Source organism: Ammospiza nelsoni, chromosome 8 (genome assembly GCF_027579445.1).
Source record: "Ammospiza nelsoni isolate bAmmNel1 chromosome 8, bAmmNel1.pri, whole genome shotgun sequence".
Classification (NCBI taxonomy): domain Eukaryota; kingdom Metazoa; phylum Chordata; class Aves; order Passeriformes; family Passerellidae; genus Ammospiza; species Ammospiza nelsoni.
In genome coordinates, this window is record NC_080640.1 from 32,453,781 (window position 1) to 32,471,342 (window position 17,562).

At 45.0% G+C, this 17,562-nt stretch overlaps 2 protein-coding genes across 2 annotated transcripts; one reads left to right on the top strand and one right to left on the bottom strand.

Annotated features, from left to right (window-relative positions):
- Nucleotides 1-2,039: 2,039 nt before the first annotated feature.
- Nucleotides 2,040-4,837, top strand: DNAJC9 (DnaJ heat shock protein family (Hsp40) member C9). Its single transcript, XM_059477152.1, has 5 exons — nt 2,040-2,265; nt 2,675-2,812; nt 2,928-3,182; nt 3,843-3,926; nt 4,343-4,837. The coding sequence occupies exons 1-5, from the start codon at nt 2,086-2,088 to the stop codon at nt 4,472-4,474; spliced, it is 789 nt and encodes a 262-aa protein (XP_059333135.1). The 5' UTR covers nt 2,040-2,085; the 3' UTR covers nt 4,475-4,837.
- Nucleotides 4,838-5,056: 219 nt separating this feature from the next.
- FAM149B1 (family with sequence similarity 149 member B1) lies at nt 5,057-17,554 on the bottom strand. The gene is made up of 15 exons (XM_059477151.1): nt 17,486-17,554; nt 16,763-16,867; nt 16,511-16,622; nt 15,453-15,595; nt 14,963-15,082; nt 14,230-14,400; nt 13,133-13,320; nt 12,758-12,888; nt 12,156-12,209; nt 11,611-11,723; nt 10,343-10,522; nt 8,673-8,793; nt 8,218-8,343; nt 7,623-7,704; nt 5,057-6,904 (listed from the first exon to the last, which is right to left on the bottom strand). Exons 1-15 carry the CDS (start codon nt 17,518-17,520, stop codon nt 6,831-6,833), a joined length of 1,755 nt encoding a protein of 584 aa, XP_059333134.1. The 5' UTR covers nt 17,521-17,554; the 3' UTR covers nt 5,057-6,830.
- Between the last annotated feature and the right edge of the window lie 8 nt (nt 17,555-17,562).

Sequence of the window (17,562 nt, forward strand, 5' to 3'; positions counted from 1 at the left end):
CCGCTCCCGCCACTTCCGGGTGCGCCGCTCTGAGCGCTCCCCCACTTCCGGGTGCGCCGCCCAAAGCGCTCCGCCGGTTGCCGGGTGGGCGGCGCCCGAAGGCTGACACACCGAGCTGGAATCGCCGGGAAGTTTAAACACCGGTGTCCGCAGGGAATCGCGGATATTCCCGATGTGTGGTGTCTTTATCCTAGTGTTTTAGTGCTCCAGTCAGTGCTGGAACTAAACGTGGAAAAGCCTCGAAGAAGTAGAAGAGCTCATCGGGTAAGAGACGGGTGTTGTCTCAGAAGTGACTGAAATAATCACTGCAGGTGATTATTTACACTAGTAAATTATTATACTGTTCATTATATGTGTAAATACTATATTTCGATATGTATTTATAATAAATATATTTCCATAAAATACTATATTTCAATATGTATTTGTAATTGTTACGCTCAGCTGTACCAAAACAAGCACTTCATCAGTCTGTAAACACCAGCCAAACCCTCCTGGTTTTGACACCTTTTATAATACTTTATTATAATAATGCTTTATAAATAAACGATACATTGCAAATAGCTTTTATAGGGGATTTCTAAATTAAATGTTTATATACTTTTATTGAGGTTTTACAATGTTACCATCTGAATTCCGTAAATCTAAGTCGCTGCTGTTGGGGTTCGTTCCTTCTGTGGTATTGGGACCGAACCGTTCCACATTTCAAACAAGCACGAGTAATAACTTTTTATTTTCTGCATCTCACCTGGCCTGAAAGAACCACAAAAGATTCATGGAATGGTTTGGGTGGGAAAGGACCTTAAAGCCCATCCAGTTCCACCCCCTTCCACTGTCCCAGGCCGCTCCAAGCCCCAAAGTCCAGCCTGGCCTCGCACACTTCAGGGAACCAGGGGCAGCCACAGCTGCTCTGGGCACCCCGTGCCAGGGCCTGCCCACTCCCAAAAGCCAGCAGAGCCGATTGTTTACCGGCGGGATGTGGGAACCCGAGGAGGATAAAATCATAAAATTGATTTCCCGACGCTAACTGGGCCAAAGCGCTCGCGGCGGTCGCAGGCGGGAGGCCGCGATCGGCGGCGGCTCCAGCGCGTCACGGAGGCAGCGAGGCCTCCCCAAGGCGCCCTGAGGGGCCGGGGTCCGCCCCGCTCCTGGCCCGATCCCACCGACCCCAGCAGGCCATGGAGGCTACACAACAAAGAGCTCCCCGCCATCTCAAGCTCTCTAAAGGGCGCAGAGGCCGCGGCCGCCCGGCTCAGCGGGGCCGCCGCTCAGCCACCACCGCCCCTCAGCAGGGCCGCCGCTCGGGCAGCCTCCAACATGGCCAACCCCCCGCCTCCCCTCAGCAGTGCCTCCCCTCAGCCTGCCCTCAATATGGCCAGCCCCCCACCTCCCCTGGGTGGTGCGTCCCCTCAGTCCGCCCTCAACATGGCCAGCCCCCCGCCTCCCCTGAGCGGTGTGTCCCCTCTGCCTGCCTTCAACATGGCCAGCCCCACGCCTCCCCTCAGCGATGCCTCCCCTCTGCCTGCCCTCAACATGGCCAACTCCCTTCCTCCCCTGAGTGGTGCGTCCCCTCAGTCCGCCCTCCACATGGCCAGCCCCCCGCCTCCCTTCAGCTGTGCCTCCCCTCATCCTCCCCTCAACATGGCCGGCTCCCCGCCTCCCCTCAGCGGCGCCGCCATCGCATCACCACCGCTTCCCGTCAGCGGGGCCGCCGCCGCACCGACACCACCTCCCCTCAGCAGTGCCACCCCTCATCCTCCCCTCAACATGGCCGGCCTCCGGCGTCCCCTCAGCGGCGCCACCGCCGTATTGCCGCCGCTTCCCCTCAACGGCGCCGCCGCACCGTCACCGCTCCCCCTCAGCAGCGCCTCCCCATAACATGGCCAGCCCCCCGCGTTCCCTCAGCGGTGCCTCCCCTCAGCCTGCCCTCATCATGGCCGCCCCCCCGCCTTCCCTCAGCACCGGCACCGCCCCTCAGCTTCGCCCGCGGGCTCTTCCCGCCCGGCGCAGCCGCGGAGCAGCAGCCCGGGCGCGGGGCGGGCGGGAAGGACGGTGGGGCGTTGGTCGCGGTGCTGGCGGGGCGGGATGGCGCTGTCGCAGCAGTGCGAGGCCGCGTTCGGTACGGCGGACCTGTACGGTGTGCTGGGCGTGCGGCGCGGCGCGTCCGAGCAGGACATCCGCCGCGGCTACCACCGAGCCTCGCTGCGCCTGCACCCCGACCGCGTCCCGGCCGAGCAGAAGGAGGAGGCCACACGCCGCTTCCAGGTGAGGAGAGACCGGGGGAGAAAAGGAACGAGAGACAGAGGGAGGGAGAGGAGCGGTGGCGGCCACGGGTGAGACCGACCCTCCACTCCAGAAGGGACCCGTTCCCTGATCCGCTGTCCCCCAAGTGACTGAACCCCGGGCAAGCGACCCTGAGTGCCCACCCTGCTGACCAGCCCCGACCCTGAGTGCTCAGCTCCGACCCTGAGTGTTCACCCCGCTGCCCAGCCCCGACCCTGAGTGACCAACTCCGACCCTGAGTGTCAACTCCACTGACCAGCCCCGACTCCGAGTGCCCACCCCACTGACCAGCCCCGACCCCGAGTGCCCACCCCAGTGCTCGCTCCCTGCGTGCCTGACCCCCGAGTGACCGCTCCCCGAGTGACCTCCCGGCCGCTCCCGTGTCCCGCAGATCCTGGGCAAGGTGTACGCCGTGCTGAGCGATGAGAAGCAGCGCGCAGTGTACGATGAGACGGGCACGGTGGATGAGGACGCCGAGGCGCTGCAGGACGGGCGGGACTGGCTGGAGTACTGGCAGCTGCTGTTCAAGGTGAGAGCGGGACGGCGCTGGGAGACACCTCCCCTTTTTGTTTTTATGTGTTTTCTCTTAAATCCTCCTGGTGAGTAAGTCCTGTAAGTCACAAAGCATCACCTCTTTGCTCCAGGTCACCGTGAAAGACATCGAAGAGTTCAAGAGTACCTACAAGAACTCGGAGGAGGAGCTGGCTGATGTGAAGGCAGCGTACATGAACTTCAAGGGCGACATGGATCGGATCATGGAGTCTGTGCTGTGCGTGGACTACACGGATGAGCCCAGGATACGGGAGATGATCGAGCGAGCCATCGACTCCGGGGAGGTGCCATCCTACAAGGCTTTTGTAAAGGAGTCAAAGCAGAAGATGATGTCCAGAAGAAAGCGGGTAGGTTGCAGCAATTACTTAGCAGACCTTTTTCCTTTGGCAGAAATAAGTAACTCTGTTCCCAAGATGTTTGTCACAGGATTGCTGGGTTACACAACTTAGTGTTAACTTCTGGTCACTCATGGTCATCACCCCCCAACCCAAATCATTGTGAAAGGCTTTTCTACTTCTTTATTTCCTTATTATACACAGTGGCTTGTTACAGTTTAGCATGTCCCTGCATTTATCTACAAAGCTGGGAGTTGCTGGAGTTAACAAAAACAAGAAAGTGACCAAAACACGTTTTGGTTGGCTCTGGCCTAAATGGACTCCTGTATGCTTTTGGACACTTTGTAGCATGTTATTTGCAAATCACAGCAACTTTTAAGTTATTGTAGCATCTACCAAAATAAAATAAAAAAAGGGTGTGGGAACAGTGGTGGGGACAAACATCACATGCAACACTGTGAAAGAGCAGAAAAACTTTCTGCTCTGCTAAATGGTGGAAGCAGAATGGGCTTCCCTTGCCTGATTCTTTATCTGTGGCCAAACTGGGAAACCCTTTGCACTTCCCTGCAGCTGTTTGTACACAGATGCCCAAAAAGCATTCAGCAAGTCCTGTAAGACATGGTCAGATAACATGCAAAACACTTCCTTAAAAAACCTTATTTGCTCTTTTAGGCAGAAAAAGAAGCTAAAGAGGCAAAAAAGACTATAGATGAGCTGGGCCTTGGTGGAGAAAATGACTTGCAAGCACTGATTAAAGTAAGGCTTCTTCTGTTTCTTGCACATAATTTTGTAACTGGCTTATAATTGTGTTTTCCCTGAGCATCTTTGATTGTGGATCCTTGCATATCTTCTGAATTCCTGAGGTTAAAACCTGGCCTTAATGTTAACTATGTGCTTTAATTAAATTAGAATCAGAGTACAGTATGCATTTTTTAACCTGTGTCTATTAAAAATTTACAAGAGTTAAATATTTGGGGTACTTATGGAGTAACTTCCAGTTTTAGGTTGTTTCACAGGGAGTTGTAATAATGATACTAAACTTCCTGTAGCTTGTCTTAAATGTGTTAGATGTAGTCCAAGATTTTGTGTAGCTATCAAATTTCAATGGGATAAGCAGTTTGGGAAGTTCCAAAAGGTTTTGAGTTTGGTTGGTTTTCTTTTCCCCTCCCCAGCGCCGAAGCAAAGAACGAGAAAAGGAAATGGATAACTTCTTCTCCCATCTGGAAGCAAAGTATGGCAACACTGCTAAGAAGGGAGAAAAGAAGACCTCAGGCAAGAAAAGAAAGGCAGAAGGAACAGCATAGACTGAAATACCAGGTTTCCCTTTGTGTGGAAACGTGGATTTGGGAGAATTTTGGGTGTTTGCCAGGCCTCTGTTTCAGACTGAGTGCATTGACTGGCTCTAAGTGGGAGGCATGACATGGAATCCGTGCTGAAGAAGGAAGACAAGGCATTGCTGTGCCACTGTCCCCAACCCTTTGGGTGCTCTACAGTTGAGATCCATGTGTGCTGTTCACACGTTTCCTCTGTAACAAACATCCTGCTATTTTTAAAGGTCTTTGCACATCAGCTCAACAGATCTTTTTCAGATATTCCAGTAGTTTTTATAAAGATAGTTTGGAAAATTGCTGATTTAATAAACTAGAAGGTGGGTTTTTCTTTTCAGAGTTTTGCTTTCTCAGTTCTCTGTTTGTTTTCTAAATAAGTTATTTAAAACAAGCCAATTGTGTTGATTCTTCTGATTTCAGTCAAATCCTGCACACTTCCAGGGAGGATCATTTTTCAAAGGTGTAGGAGTCTCAAAGTGAACATTTTGAGAGCTGAAGGCTCTCACAGTTCAACAGCAGCTCCTGGGGGGAGCCAGAGGAAGATGGTCTCTCTGTTCCCTTTTACTTGTCTGCTCTGAAAAATAACCCTGATTCTGAGAAAGTAGAGCATATCATTGTGGTTTATAACACAGGGCTTGAAGGTTACTTTTATTACACAAAATAAATAAATAACAGTACAGGAGCAGCCCCTGGTGTCAGCCATCTGTACAAAAAACAAAAATGGCCTTAGGAGGCGACTGCATTTTTTAAACCCACTGACTCCTCTAGGCTGTAAAACACTACATCATGTTTACAGAAGTCTATTCAAGTTTATTTGTCTGCTTTTGTAACTCTTGTGCTACAGAAAACTCCCTCAGTCCCTGAGGAATGGCACAGATACCAATGGGATGTTATCTGCACTTTGCCTGACATAACTGACACACTGCACAGCGTTCCAGAAGAGAAATTGGATTTTGAATATTTTGAAGTGCTTTAGTGAGTAGAGGTCTCTGATGAGCATCAGCTTCTCTCTCTGATAACTTAAAATTGAGCTCAGAGCTGCTTTTTTTTTTTTTTTTTTAACTTCAGGAAATGCAAAGGCAGGTTAACCCAGTTATATTTGGTCAGTTTTCTGTTTTTGATGAAAGCATGTTTGGATCAACTGCACTTGTGAGCTTCAGTATGGATGAAAAATTATTAGCTGGTCTGGAGTGGGGAAATAGGGGAGCCATGTCATAAAGAATAACAACAAGGGTTTTTTTCTATTTTGAACTGTAATTTGAAGAATAATAAGAAAATACAGGAAACCAGTGCTCTTTAATTGGACTAGAAAGGAACAAGTTTTTGTGGAGAGTCCTAACTTTGTTTAAATACAGCCAGTTTGTTTTTACATTTCAGTCTGGCACTTACTGCTTGGGAGTAAGACCTTCAACTAATCGCTTATTTTGAGAAGCCTGTACTTCATGGTTTCATCTGTCTTATCTGGAGCCACAAGGCCAACTCCAGCAAATGCCTCTGCTAGGTCTGTCACACAGGGCAGACACAGCTCCTAAAAACTCCATTGCATCAGTGGCTTCTGGAGCTCTACCTTGGAGTGAAGAAATCTTGTGTAATTATAGGTATTTTTACAAAGGGACACTGAGCTATTCTGTGAAATTACCATAAAATGTCTCACCAGGAAGATTTTATTTTGAGTACTGTCTGAAACTACTTGTAGTAGGAAGTTTCTTTTTGCCTGTTCACTGAGGAACAGGTAAAAGTTATTTTTGTAACTCAGCAAGAGGCAGTGGTGTGCTGCCCTTGGAGCTGCCAGGTCACCTGCTCTGCTGCCTTGGTTCTGCACACCTGTGTTCATACCTGCTGCAGCTGCCACAGCATTCCATCACCTGCCAAAGCTGAGTGCTTGCTTTTGCTAGTACAATATTGCTTTAAACATATTGAATCGTATAAATACACTTTTAAAAAATATGTAAATCACTATGTCTGTAGAAGGATTAACCTTCCTAAGGGAAAAATGAGCAGGTCCTGCAGTGCCTGTAAGGACATGAACCCATCACCAGCCTCATGGAAAACAGCACAAGCACAGCCTGAGAGGTTTCCCAGGAGTTGGGCTTCACTGGAATGTATTCACCCTTCCACTGGAGCGTCACTTTCTCTACTGGTAGGAAATGGAATGTTTGAGTGCACCCCTTCTAATCTTTGGCAGCTGCTGCTTAGATTTATATAAAAATAACTATCTGGAAGGAAGGGTGTTTGAAAACTCTGTGTAAACAACGTTGACCTTGCTGGGAAAGAGAGGTGGTTCATGACTCTCTGGAGAGGGATGGATGGGTGGATGCTCCTCCATGGCACATCAGTGCCTCTGTTTGCTCTTTGAGCCTGATCCACTTCGGCCGTGGGCTTTCACAGAGCCACGGGATGGAAGACCTGGCAAACAAGAGATCGTGCACAGCCTCAAGACTTTGGGAAGGAATTACAGCTAAGTATCAAATACATCTCCTCTAGCCTAAAACTAAAATCTCTTTTTAGTCTAACACATGGCTAGCAACTGCATTATTTATAGCTTTCAAAAAGGGCAAAGCTTGTGCTTGCAGATTTGCTGCATTGCAGGGAGCGACTGCATTCCTTGATATTTCACTGAGTATTTGTGTCTACAAAGCTTTTCTAATTTAATTTGGTTTTGTCAATACAGCAGTCATAAAACTCATCTTGCATTTTTCTTTTGGGCGGGGGAGGAGGGCAGATATTTAATTTCAGTAGGAACCACTCCTTGCTTGTTTACAAACAAGTAACTTCAGTTTTAGTGCCTTTGTTTACCTCAAGTTACTATTTCTGTTTAAGCTGACAACTGCTTTGAAAACTTGGACAATGAGAAGCGCCGGGGCTGATGACATTAAGCTTTCTTACTTAAGTATTTGGTGGTAATAAAAACAAAAAAAAAAACCTACAAAATGCACTCAACTATACTCTGGAGTTCAATAGAACATAGCAAGTATAACATCTGTATAATGGCAAATTAAAGACATGGATGGAACTCTGAAAAAGTGTAAATTACCTGTAGGAATGTACCCCTGTAGGAAATGCATCCCTGTCCCAAAAGCCTCCTTTGTTTGGTCTTACTAAACCCTGTGACTGCTGGGCATACCTGAACTTGTGGATGCTCTCCTTGTCCAGGATTGATTAGTGTAATCAATAACAGTGCAAGAACGGCGGCGCTGGGAATGGGGCTGGAAAAACAGCTCAAGTTAGTTCTGTTTGCATGAAAAAAAAATCAGCAAGATTATAATACAACTAAAAACTACTTAAACACATGTATTTGGTAATGAGTTAGATGTTGTGAAGGTCTAAGGAAAGTTTTAAAGAAAGGTCAAATCAACTTTAGAAGTAGAAAATACACTTTTCTAACACTTATTTAGAATGATCACTGGGCCACTTAGAGGCAGTCTTTCCATTTCAGGATATTGCACTGTTCCAAAGCAGATTTTATAACTGCTGAGTCCAGGATGTTGAAATTATACACACAAACCAATCAAGCAGCTATTTAAAAGCTGTGCTGAAATTATAGCTGCCAAAGCTTAGATAAAAACAGTTTGTTAAGATATAAGAAGGTACCAGTAGAGTAGGAGTCATTAAACTGAGAGTATTGGATACTGAAACAGACTGGACATGGATTGATGTTAATTCTCAAAGCACCCTTTTCAGTAATTAAGGATGATGTGGTGTAATTAGCCATGCTTTACCGAGGATGTGCTGGTTGTGCTAGGCCTGGAGAAGGGATCAGGTAAGAACAGCTGCTCCTGGAGCTGCTGGTGAGTGTCCTCTTGTGCTGTGACACTCTGAGCACGGCTCGAGTTCCCTCGAGGTTTCTGCAAGGAGAAATAACAGAGTTATGGCTTTTTCTTATTGCAACAGTTCATTAAAAATAATTAACCCAGGAATTAAAGCTAATTTTCAAATTGAATTACTTTTACCTAGTTATGAGGAGGGAAACATTGAATTTGCATTAGAACTAAGCAGGTAAGTGTGGGTGATGCTGTTGCTCAAAACCGATACAACAGTTTTCTATTTGATCATCTATTTGACCTTCTGTCACTAAACAAGAAATAAACTGGAACTCTTGGGCTGGGTAATTTGACCAGCAGTGATAAAAACTTTAGATTACCCAGTAATTAAATGAGATTCCTGTGCCTGTTACCGTTTGCCTGTGAGATCCTGTGGTGCTCCCATGCTCTGTGGTGGTAGCAATGGGTGGCAGGGGGTGATTTCTGTTCAGCAGCAGTGGGGAGGGTGAGGTCAGCTGCTCCTGTGCAGTCAGGCTGGAATGCACAGTAAGAACAGAAAAACACACAGTTAGTATGTTTGGCAGGTGGAAAGGTGTGATGTTGTCCTTTTCTTTGGCCTTCTGAAGTTGACTGTTCTGTAACAATACCTTGGAAAAGCTCCAAACCATCTATAAAAGACTTTCCTAATGCTCCCTACTTACATTTTACAATACATGTTGTCCTGCATTATCAAGCAAATTGTATTCTATTTGCCATCTGTATGGCACTTGTCTTCTGTTCAGTGGGCAGTTTTCCTTATCTCTTTCACAATCACTCCTCCTTCCAGAGAGACATCTACTGATAACAGGCTATTGAATGTCACTGCATGGCTGATAAGAACAATAACATCCCATTGGGAGATGTGAGCCCAGAGGGAGGAGCCAAGCATTCCTGCCTAGATATAATCTGGAGATTCTAGAACACCACCACAGTTTCTCCACTGGATTTTCCAGAGGAACAGCAGCTGCCTCTCCTTCCACTGGATCTTCAGAGGCAGAGTATTTCCTTCTACAGGATCACTGCTCCAGCAGAACCAGCTCTGACACTGCAGGAGGGCTGCAGCCACAATTCCAATGGGACTGCCACCAACACCCTGACCCACAGGGTGTCAGGTTGGGTTCTGACTCTGTCAGTGTTGTTTTGGTTTACTGCATTGTTTATTTTATCCTTTTATTTTCTTCCCCATTAAAAAACTGTTATTTCCTCTCCCATATTTTTTTATCTGAGAGCCCGTTAATTTAAAATTTATAGCAATTCAGAGAAGAGGGGTTTACATTTTCCATTTCAGGGGAGGCTCCTGCCTCATTTAGACACCTGTCTTTTCAAACCTAGACACATTTTAATAAAGCAGAGATGTCAGAATTTCTTATTGACTGAAGCCTGAGGAAAGGGAACAGAAACACAAAATACTGGAAGGAAAAACACCAGTTATGAAGGGACAAGGAATAAGTCTCAATATGTGACAAGAAGGCAACAGACTGGATGAATTTATAGATGAACAACAAAACTAGAAGTAAACCACATCAATTTAGAACATGTGAAATAGACAGGTCTATCAAATCCTGCCTTGTTTCCTGATACCCTGTGGTCCCTGTAAATGACTCCATTCAGTCAGGTCATTGTGCAAAATAAAAGAAAGATATTCTAGATGTGGTTGAGGGTTCACTAGGAGCCCTTTGATCAGTCAGATAACCTATTTGAACATCTTTATAGTCCAGTCTGGGTTAGGATAACAACATGCAGTATGACCTCCAAAATATGCAGAATTTTAAATTTATCTTGAAAATAGGCTGCAGAAAGAGACAGCCATGCCAAGGAGGAGATGGTGGCATTCACTTTGCTTGCAGAGGACAGACTGAGTTCTATTGCTCACATGCAAAACTACCTGAACATGGGAATGTGTGTAATTCACTGAATCACAGCTGGCAGCACACTGAACATCAGCTTTAAGAACTCAGCCCTCTCAGGAGAGCTGTGCTTTAGGGGCAGCTCCTCTCCCTGCCCAGGGCTGCTCTCTGACCCTGGTGCTGTTTTGGGGACCTACAGGCGCCTGCAGACGTCGTCCCCGGAGCGCGGGGTCCCGATGGGATGCAGGGTCCGTGGGGGAGGGTTCCTCCTCCTGGTGCAGCGGGACAGGGACGAGGTGCTGAGCTCCAGGGGACGGTTTGGCCACGCCCGGGTGGAGAGGAGGGAGCTCGAACCTGGCCGCTTGTCATCCAGGTCCCTAACAACAACAGCAACAACAACAACAAAATTACAAGACCAAAAGAGAGATGGTCAGCTCTAGTCATGATATTTTCTGAAAAATCCCTTTGCCAGGATTTTTTCTCCTGAGAAGCTGAGAGGCCTCAGAAACAAAATGTAAACAATGATTATCTGCTGCTGTGGAATGCAACAGGTGCATCTGTGATTGGTCTCATGTGGTTGTTTTTAATTAATGGCCAATCACAGTCCAGCTGTCTCAGACTCACTGGTCAGTCACAAGATTTTGTTATCATTCCACTTCTTTCCTTTCAAGCCTTCTGATGAAATCCTTTCTTCTATTATTTTAGTATAGTTTTAATATATCTTTTACTTTTAATATAATATATATCATAAAATAATAAATCAGCCTTCTGAAACATGGAGTCGAGATTCTCGTCTCGTCCCATGTCAGGATTGCCTGCAAACTTTCAAAATCAGCATGACAACAGCTGTTAGCAAAGTGCTCACCTACAGGTGACTTTACTCATAAAATATGAGGGCAGAAATTATGTGTGTTGATTTTTAATGGAACTTGTGGTAATCACATATCCTCTGAAAAGAGAGAGACACAGCTCTCACAGGATTTTCCTGAGAAGCTGTGAGAAAGCTCAGAGAAAAGAATGAGAAACAATTCTTATCTTCACTTGCTGCACCTGTTGTTGTGCAGATGTGGAATGTGTTTTGGAGTTTGTTTACCAAAGGGTGGTTTCTTAACTGAACACTAGTGATGGTGTTTGGATACAATGACCAATTAGATCTGTCTGTATTTGACTGTCTCAAAAGGATGATCAGTTTCTTAGTAATATAGTGTAATATGGTATAATATAGTATAATAAAGCAATTAATCAGCCTCTACAATCATGGAGTCAATACTCATTATTCCCCAATCAGGGAATATGACAGTAACTACATGAATTTTCACAGAGGACAAATAAACAAACAACCAAGTAGGAAAATAACTAATAACTAATTCTGACAGAGGGATTTATCTTACAAGGTTTTGGGTCAAATCCATCTCACTGTGAGAGTGCTCTACTTTATTTACTACAGGTGATCTGTAGCTCTTACAGTGTTTTCTCCACTACAGGCAGGTTCCTTTGGTGTAACTGGATCCCATGGATCACCATCAAGCCATTCAGGTTACGCTGAGAACTACTACTTGAGCCTTGAGAGAGACTTACCTGAAATTAAAACAAAATAAGTAAATAAATTACTGTTTGGCAGAGACACACACACACACACACAAATATTTACAGACTTTGTATATCTCTTTGGAGAAAAGTCATTAATTTCTTCTATGACATCCAGATATATACTCAGTTATATTATTTCCCCAGCTAGGGGATCTTAGCATTTAATTTTTTGAATGATAGTGCTTAGAAAATGTCCTAATAATATTTTCCAAATGAGCAGCTCATTTGCTGATCTTCCAGCAATGACTATAATCAGAAGCTTTACGAAAATAATTTTCAGCGTCTATTGACATTTTATCTCAAGAACAGATCTGCAAAGTCCTTTTCTGAGATACAGACTGATCTGAAAAAAACCCATCATATTCCACCCACCATAAGAAGAGCAAATAGAAAATAGCAGAGCTTGAATCCCATACATACTTGAAGTGCTTTTCTCCTCTTTTTGCTTTTGCGGCCACCTCTGGGTTTTGGGCACTACACACACAACAAAGGGACACAAGGGATAGGCAGGGGGAAGAAATAAAGGATAAAGAAATAAAAAAGAAATAAGAAGGAAATAGCTGAATTAAAATGGAATAAACAGGTAACACTTTGGTGCTCACCACTCTAGATGCAAATCATCTAAAGTAGATTATACAGTTAAATTCAGTGTCTGAGGGAAAAAAAACTGGTTTAGAACTGCAGAGATTTCTCCCTTCTTGCTAGATGAATTAACTATTATTGTGAGAATGGTATGCCACACACACACTCCTCAGTCTCACCATTAAACTGTGGAAAGAACTACATCCTGAATCAACAGCCACCACACAGTTGTCATACACAGACATAAAATACTGTTTCAAGGAGGAAAGCAGGAATTAAAACATCCAACTGAGTAACAACATGACTAAAGTGTTAGAAAGGACAACCAGCGCTCACACAAAGTACAAATCAGTTATTTAGCTAAACAGAACCACTCTGTCTGCTGAGGTAACACTGTGATTCATCCCCACACAAAACAAGAGCTGGTTAAAAATCCTTACCAGATTTGAGGCCACTGAGGGCATCTTAGTGTGTGGCACCCGAGGTAACAGTGCTGGCAGAGGATCCAGCTGCAAAGGGCTTCTGGCATCTGCTCGGAGCGTTTCCACTGCTATGATATTTTTCTCATCATCTGTGCAAAGCAACAGAATTCCTGTCAATATTAGCATATTCATAGCCAGTGCTAGGAATCAATTTTTTCTTTAGAGAGAGTCCCCTTGGATGATAAGCTCTGCTAAGTTTTTTGAAGATGTGTTTCACACTGTTAGCAGAATAACCTTTTTATTCCAACTGAAGAGATCATTCCCAAATATATCACTTTGCAAAATTAGCTGAAATCCCCTTTTGAGCCCCTCACCTTAACTGTGAATCCTTACCAGAGGCTGACCCTTCCCAGTGCCTGCAGATCAATTCTTCCATGCAGACCAGCACTTCACTCCACACATCATCAAACACAAAGGTGAGCACAGAATCCTTCATGCAGGAATAGGGAGAGACAGGAGGAAACCCCAATTTCCGTCTGCCAGAGGACAGTCCCATTTTCCTCTCGTGCAAATCCTCCTCCCTGTAAAAATATAAGCATTACCTGCACCAGAAATACATTGTGCCCTACATTTATTTTCAGTTTTCCCACTAACCTCAGTGAGAAATGACTGACCTACCCTGGTCTCCCCATACAGAATGATTATAAATCATACTCCATGAACAATAATTAACCCATGAGATCAAATTCACATTAAAAAATCAGAATTATTTGTTACAGTGATATTTCTTCATCACTTTGTTAGGCTCCATATCTAATGACAGGACAGAATCCTGAAGATAAGAGAGTGATATTTTTTTGCTGCAGCAATGTCTCTCTAGTCTGGTAAAACCAATAAACATAACCATTTTAATTTAATGGCCCATGCAGATAAGTGCCTTTAATTATTAAAACAAATTAAATAGTTAGGAACTGACAGCACCCTCCAGAGTCCTTACCCAGGTCATAAGTTCATACTGTAGGACTGAATAATGTAAAGGGGTAAAAAGATAAATATAGTGGTAATTGTTTCTTGACAAGCATAAAATCCACTCTAGTTCTTAAAAATACCACTGAAAAAAAATCCAGAAAGGTACAATTCCACCCAAAACAAAAGCAGCACACTGCTGTTGCATAACTAACAGCAGTGAATTTGACACAGTGTAAAAAAATAAATGGTGTTTAAACACATATTATTAAATACTCAAGCTCTTGGGATGGAATGAATTATTCAAACCAAGCACAAAAATGGACAGTGTGAAAAGCTATCAAAAAAATTCCTAAACATAATTTAGTGAAAGAAATTGCCCTAGGAAATATGTTGGGAAAATCCCCAGTGCCCAGGCAACCTCAGGCCTTTGAGCTCTGTAGAGAAAAGATAAATCAATTAATCAAGTATGTGTATCTTAACTGCAGGAACCCCAGGACAGTATTTTAATCTTCAATACCTACACATCTCTGTGGTCAAATGCCAAGTATTCCTCCACTATGCCTTCGGAGAGAATGACCTCCTCTTCCCCTTCACCCCTCTCTGAGGAGCACAAGGTGGGAGGCTTGGAAGGGTTGGGCTTTTTGTGAGCAGGAGCAACAAAAAGAGGCACCTTCTTGCCCACAACACTCAACCTGGACAGGTGACAGTTTTCAGAAAGCAGAAAGAAAGATAAGTTGTTATTTCACCTCAAATAACTGAGAGACAAGCATGGTTGTTAAGGGCAAGCACTAGTGAGGCCAAAAAAACCATTCATTAAAGCAACAATGTTTGGTTTGGATACCTTTTAATTCTTGCTAAGGAACCTGAAACTTCAGGGACAAAATATCCAAAGCTGATTAGAAAGCATTTTGAAACATTAAATAATAAAAGCAGCACTAACAGTACTTTGTATTTTTTAAAGTCTAGGCAAATTCAACAGATGATTAATAACAAAATCAGCTACAGTACACACATATTCTTAAGAACTCAGCAGCAGCAAAGATATTTCTATTAACTGGCCACTTCATTGTAGTCAGCAAAAGCACAACTATGTGTTCTTGCTATTCTAAGTGTACTAAATTGAGTTAAAAAGGGGAAAAAGAGAGTGTGCTGTGTTCAAAACTCAGCCTAACAGGAAGGCTGCACACTCTAAGAAGCAGAGAACAAACCTTCCTTCCCACCCTGGCATGACCCAGGCTCACTGCTGGTACTTACTCATCAGAATCCTTTTCCTGTGGTGAGCTTACATCCGAGGGAGCCGAACTGCCCGAGGGGGAGCTCGAGTACCATCCATAGCCTTCATCTGTGGGGGGCACCACCTGCTTCCCCACCACCCTGCCACGGCAAAAGCAAAGGAGAAACACAGCAGAAAACCTTGGCAGTGCACTTATTGAAGGGTGTAAGGACAGCAGCAAATCCTAAAAGTTCTCCTGGGAAGCTGTGCAGTTTTCCTGGTGACACTTTCAGTTTTCTAAGAGAATTCTGCTCTGTTAAGGCCAAGTCAGCCACAGATGGCAACAAATCTCTGTCAAGGAACCACGTGTGAGGTAAGAGGATGTTTATTAATGACAGGCAGGCACATCACCAGAGTGATATTTTTATCTCTAGCTACTGCATAGCTGCACAAACCCACCCTACCCCCTGTTTTACCAGCAACTGTGTGCCTTGTAGGGAAGGCAGCAGCACCAGCCCTTGAATAAAATACCTGAGGTGAGGAAAGCTGGAGGACCACTGGTGGCATTCTTCCCGCAGCCCCTCAACATGAACTGTCTCTTTCTGCTCGTACAGAAGCTCATCAATTTGTCTGAACATCTGCTGAACTTGTTGTGTGGCAGCTTTGTCAAATTCCTGGAGAGGAAAGAAAATACCTTGTGAATAGCATTTGCACGGGTTTCTTTAATTGATCTTTTAAAATTAAATTGGAACACACAACTATTCGTTTAGAGCTTAGCAGGCATGCAGAAAAAGATTTTTACTTTAAATTATTTTCTCCCACAGATGATGCAGCCTGCTCTAAAGATGGATGGCAGCCACATAAAATGCTAACTTTGACACAGCAGAAAAAATATTAAAACATTTAGAAATATCCATATTATTATATTAAGCTACAAGACTTAAAGGAATAGAAAACAAGAAGGATAAAATTCAGTGATATTTCAATGCAATGGAGGATTTGTTGCTTCCAGTGTCCACAAACAGCAGCAACACAAAAAGCAGAGCAGGCTGGTGGGAAGCACTGAACCTGAGGGGTGGTCAGGCCCTTTGTTACATGCAGACAGAAAATGGGGTCAGTTCTGGGGTAATTTAAACCTAAACAGCTCCATCTCACCTCCCAGAAGGCAACAGCACACGTTGGTGGAAGGAGCATAAATCAAACATTTCAAAATGAAAATAATGTTTTAGGAGCTTCCCATATTTTGAGAAACATGCAAGGATGCAGAAGTTTGATAAACTCACACCAAGTACCTGAAAGTTACCCAGCCATGCCTGGGGTTCCACAATAACAGCATTTATAGATACACTCAGGCACTAAATGACTTGCATTTCCAAAATTTTTAGTGGAAATTAGGAATACTAACAGAATAGTATGAGCCTTATGTGTTTTGAATAGAAATATGGAAAGCAGTAAAAAAGATCTTCTTTCTTTAATCAGCATCATGATTTTTTGACAGATTGAATCCTTTTTGTTCTGAGATGTCTTTGCAGCGGTATTTAAGTGTCTTTCTGTGCTCCATTTGGCTTGGATGATTATGTTGTACTCACGTCATAGCCCCAGGAGAAGACTGAGCTGTCTTCTGTGGAGGTGTCAGCACAACCCTGACTCGCAGTCCGTGCATCCCCATGATCATCAGATCCCTTATGGATTCCCGACTCCCTGAAATGCACACATCGAGCCAAAAACAAAAACAAAGAGAAAGCAAATCAGTGCACAATAAACAATGACAGAATGAGTGTGTCAGTAAACACAGCCTGGCTGTGCCAGAACAGCTGGATCAGATGTGTCACCACAAGTACCTGGAGGTCTGGGCTCGGTTTTCAGCCGCGGGTGTGGCTGAGCACACCTGAGCCCGCGGCTCTGGCGGTGGGTGATGCCTCAGGGCATGTTTGGGGAGTCCTCGTCTGTAAAAACAGAAGTGGAACTTGGCAAACCTTACCAGAATAAATATTTATGGCGTTCTCGACAAGATTTATAGGCATTTCTTTCCTGCTTCACAAGGACTGTGCAGATATTTATTACTATTACCAAGCTAATTCTTGTCGCCAAAACTCTGGGTTTCAGGTGTCAAAATTAACTACAGGATAAATATGAACTTTAAGGTCTTGGCTTCAAAATCAGCTAAACTTAACCTTAAAATGCTGTGAATTGAGGTACAGCTCCCTAAAAGCAGAGATGACGCCATTACCCTGTAGATTAATTACATTGAATGAAATTAAATAGAACAAGAGTAAACGAGCCGAGTAAGTCAGAACTGACCCAACTCTTGGGTCAGGGGATAAGAGCCGGTTACAGGGATTTAATCGCGTTCGGTCCCACCGGTATCCGGCCGGGACCGGTGCTCAGGAATCCGGGATATCCCGGGAATGCCGGGAACCATCTCCCGTCGGGGATAGGGGGTGACCGGGCCGTCCCGGGGCCCTGCTCGGTGCTGGGGGCACCGCGGGCGGCAGGCCCGGGAGCGGGGCAGGGGGATCGCGACCGGGACCGCGCTGGGGCTCGGGGCAGCGGCGGCCACTCACGGCTGCACCGGTTTCCGCGCGTATCGCGATATCATCCTCAGCGCCGCCGCCCCGCCGCCGCCATCGCGCCGCTCCTC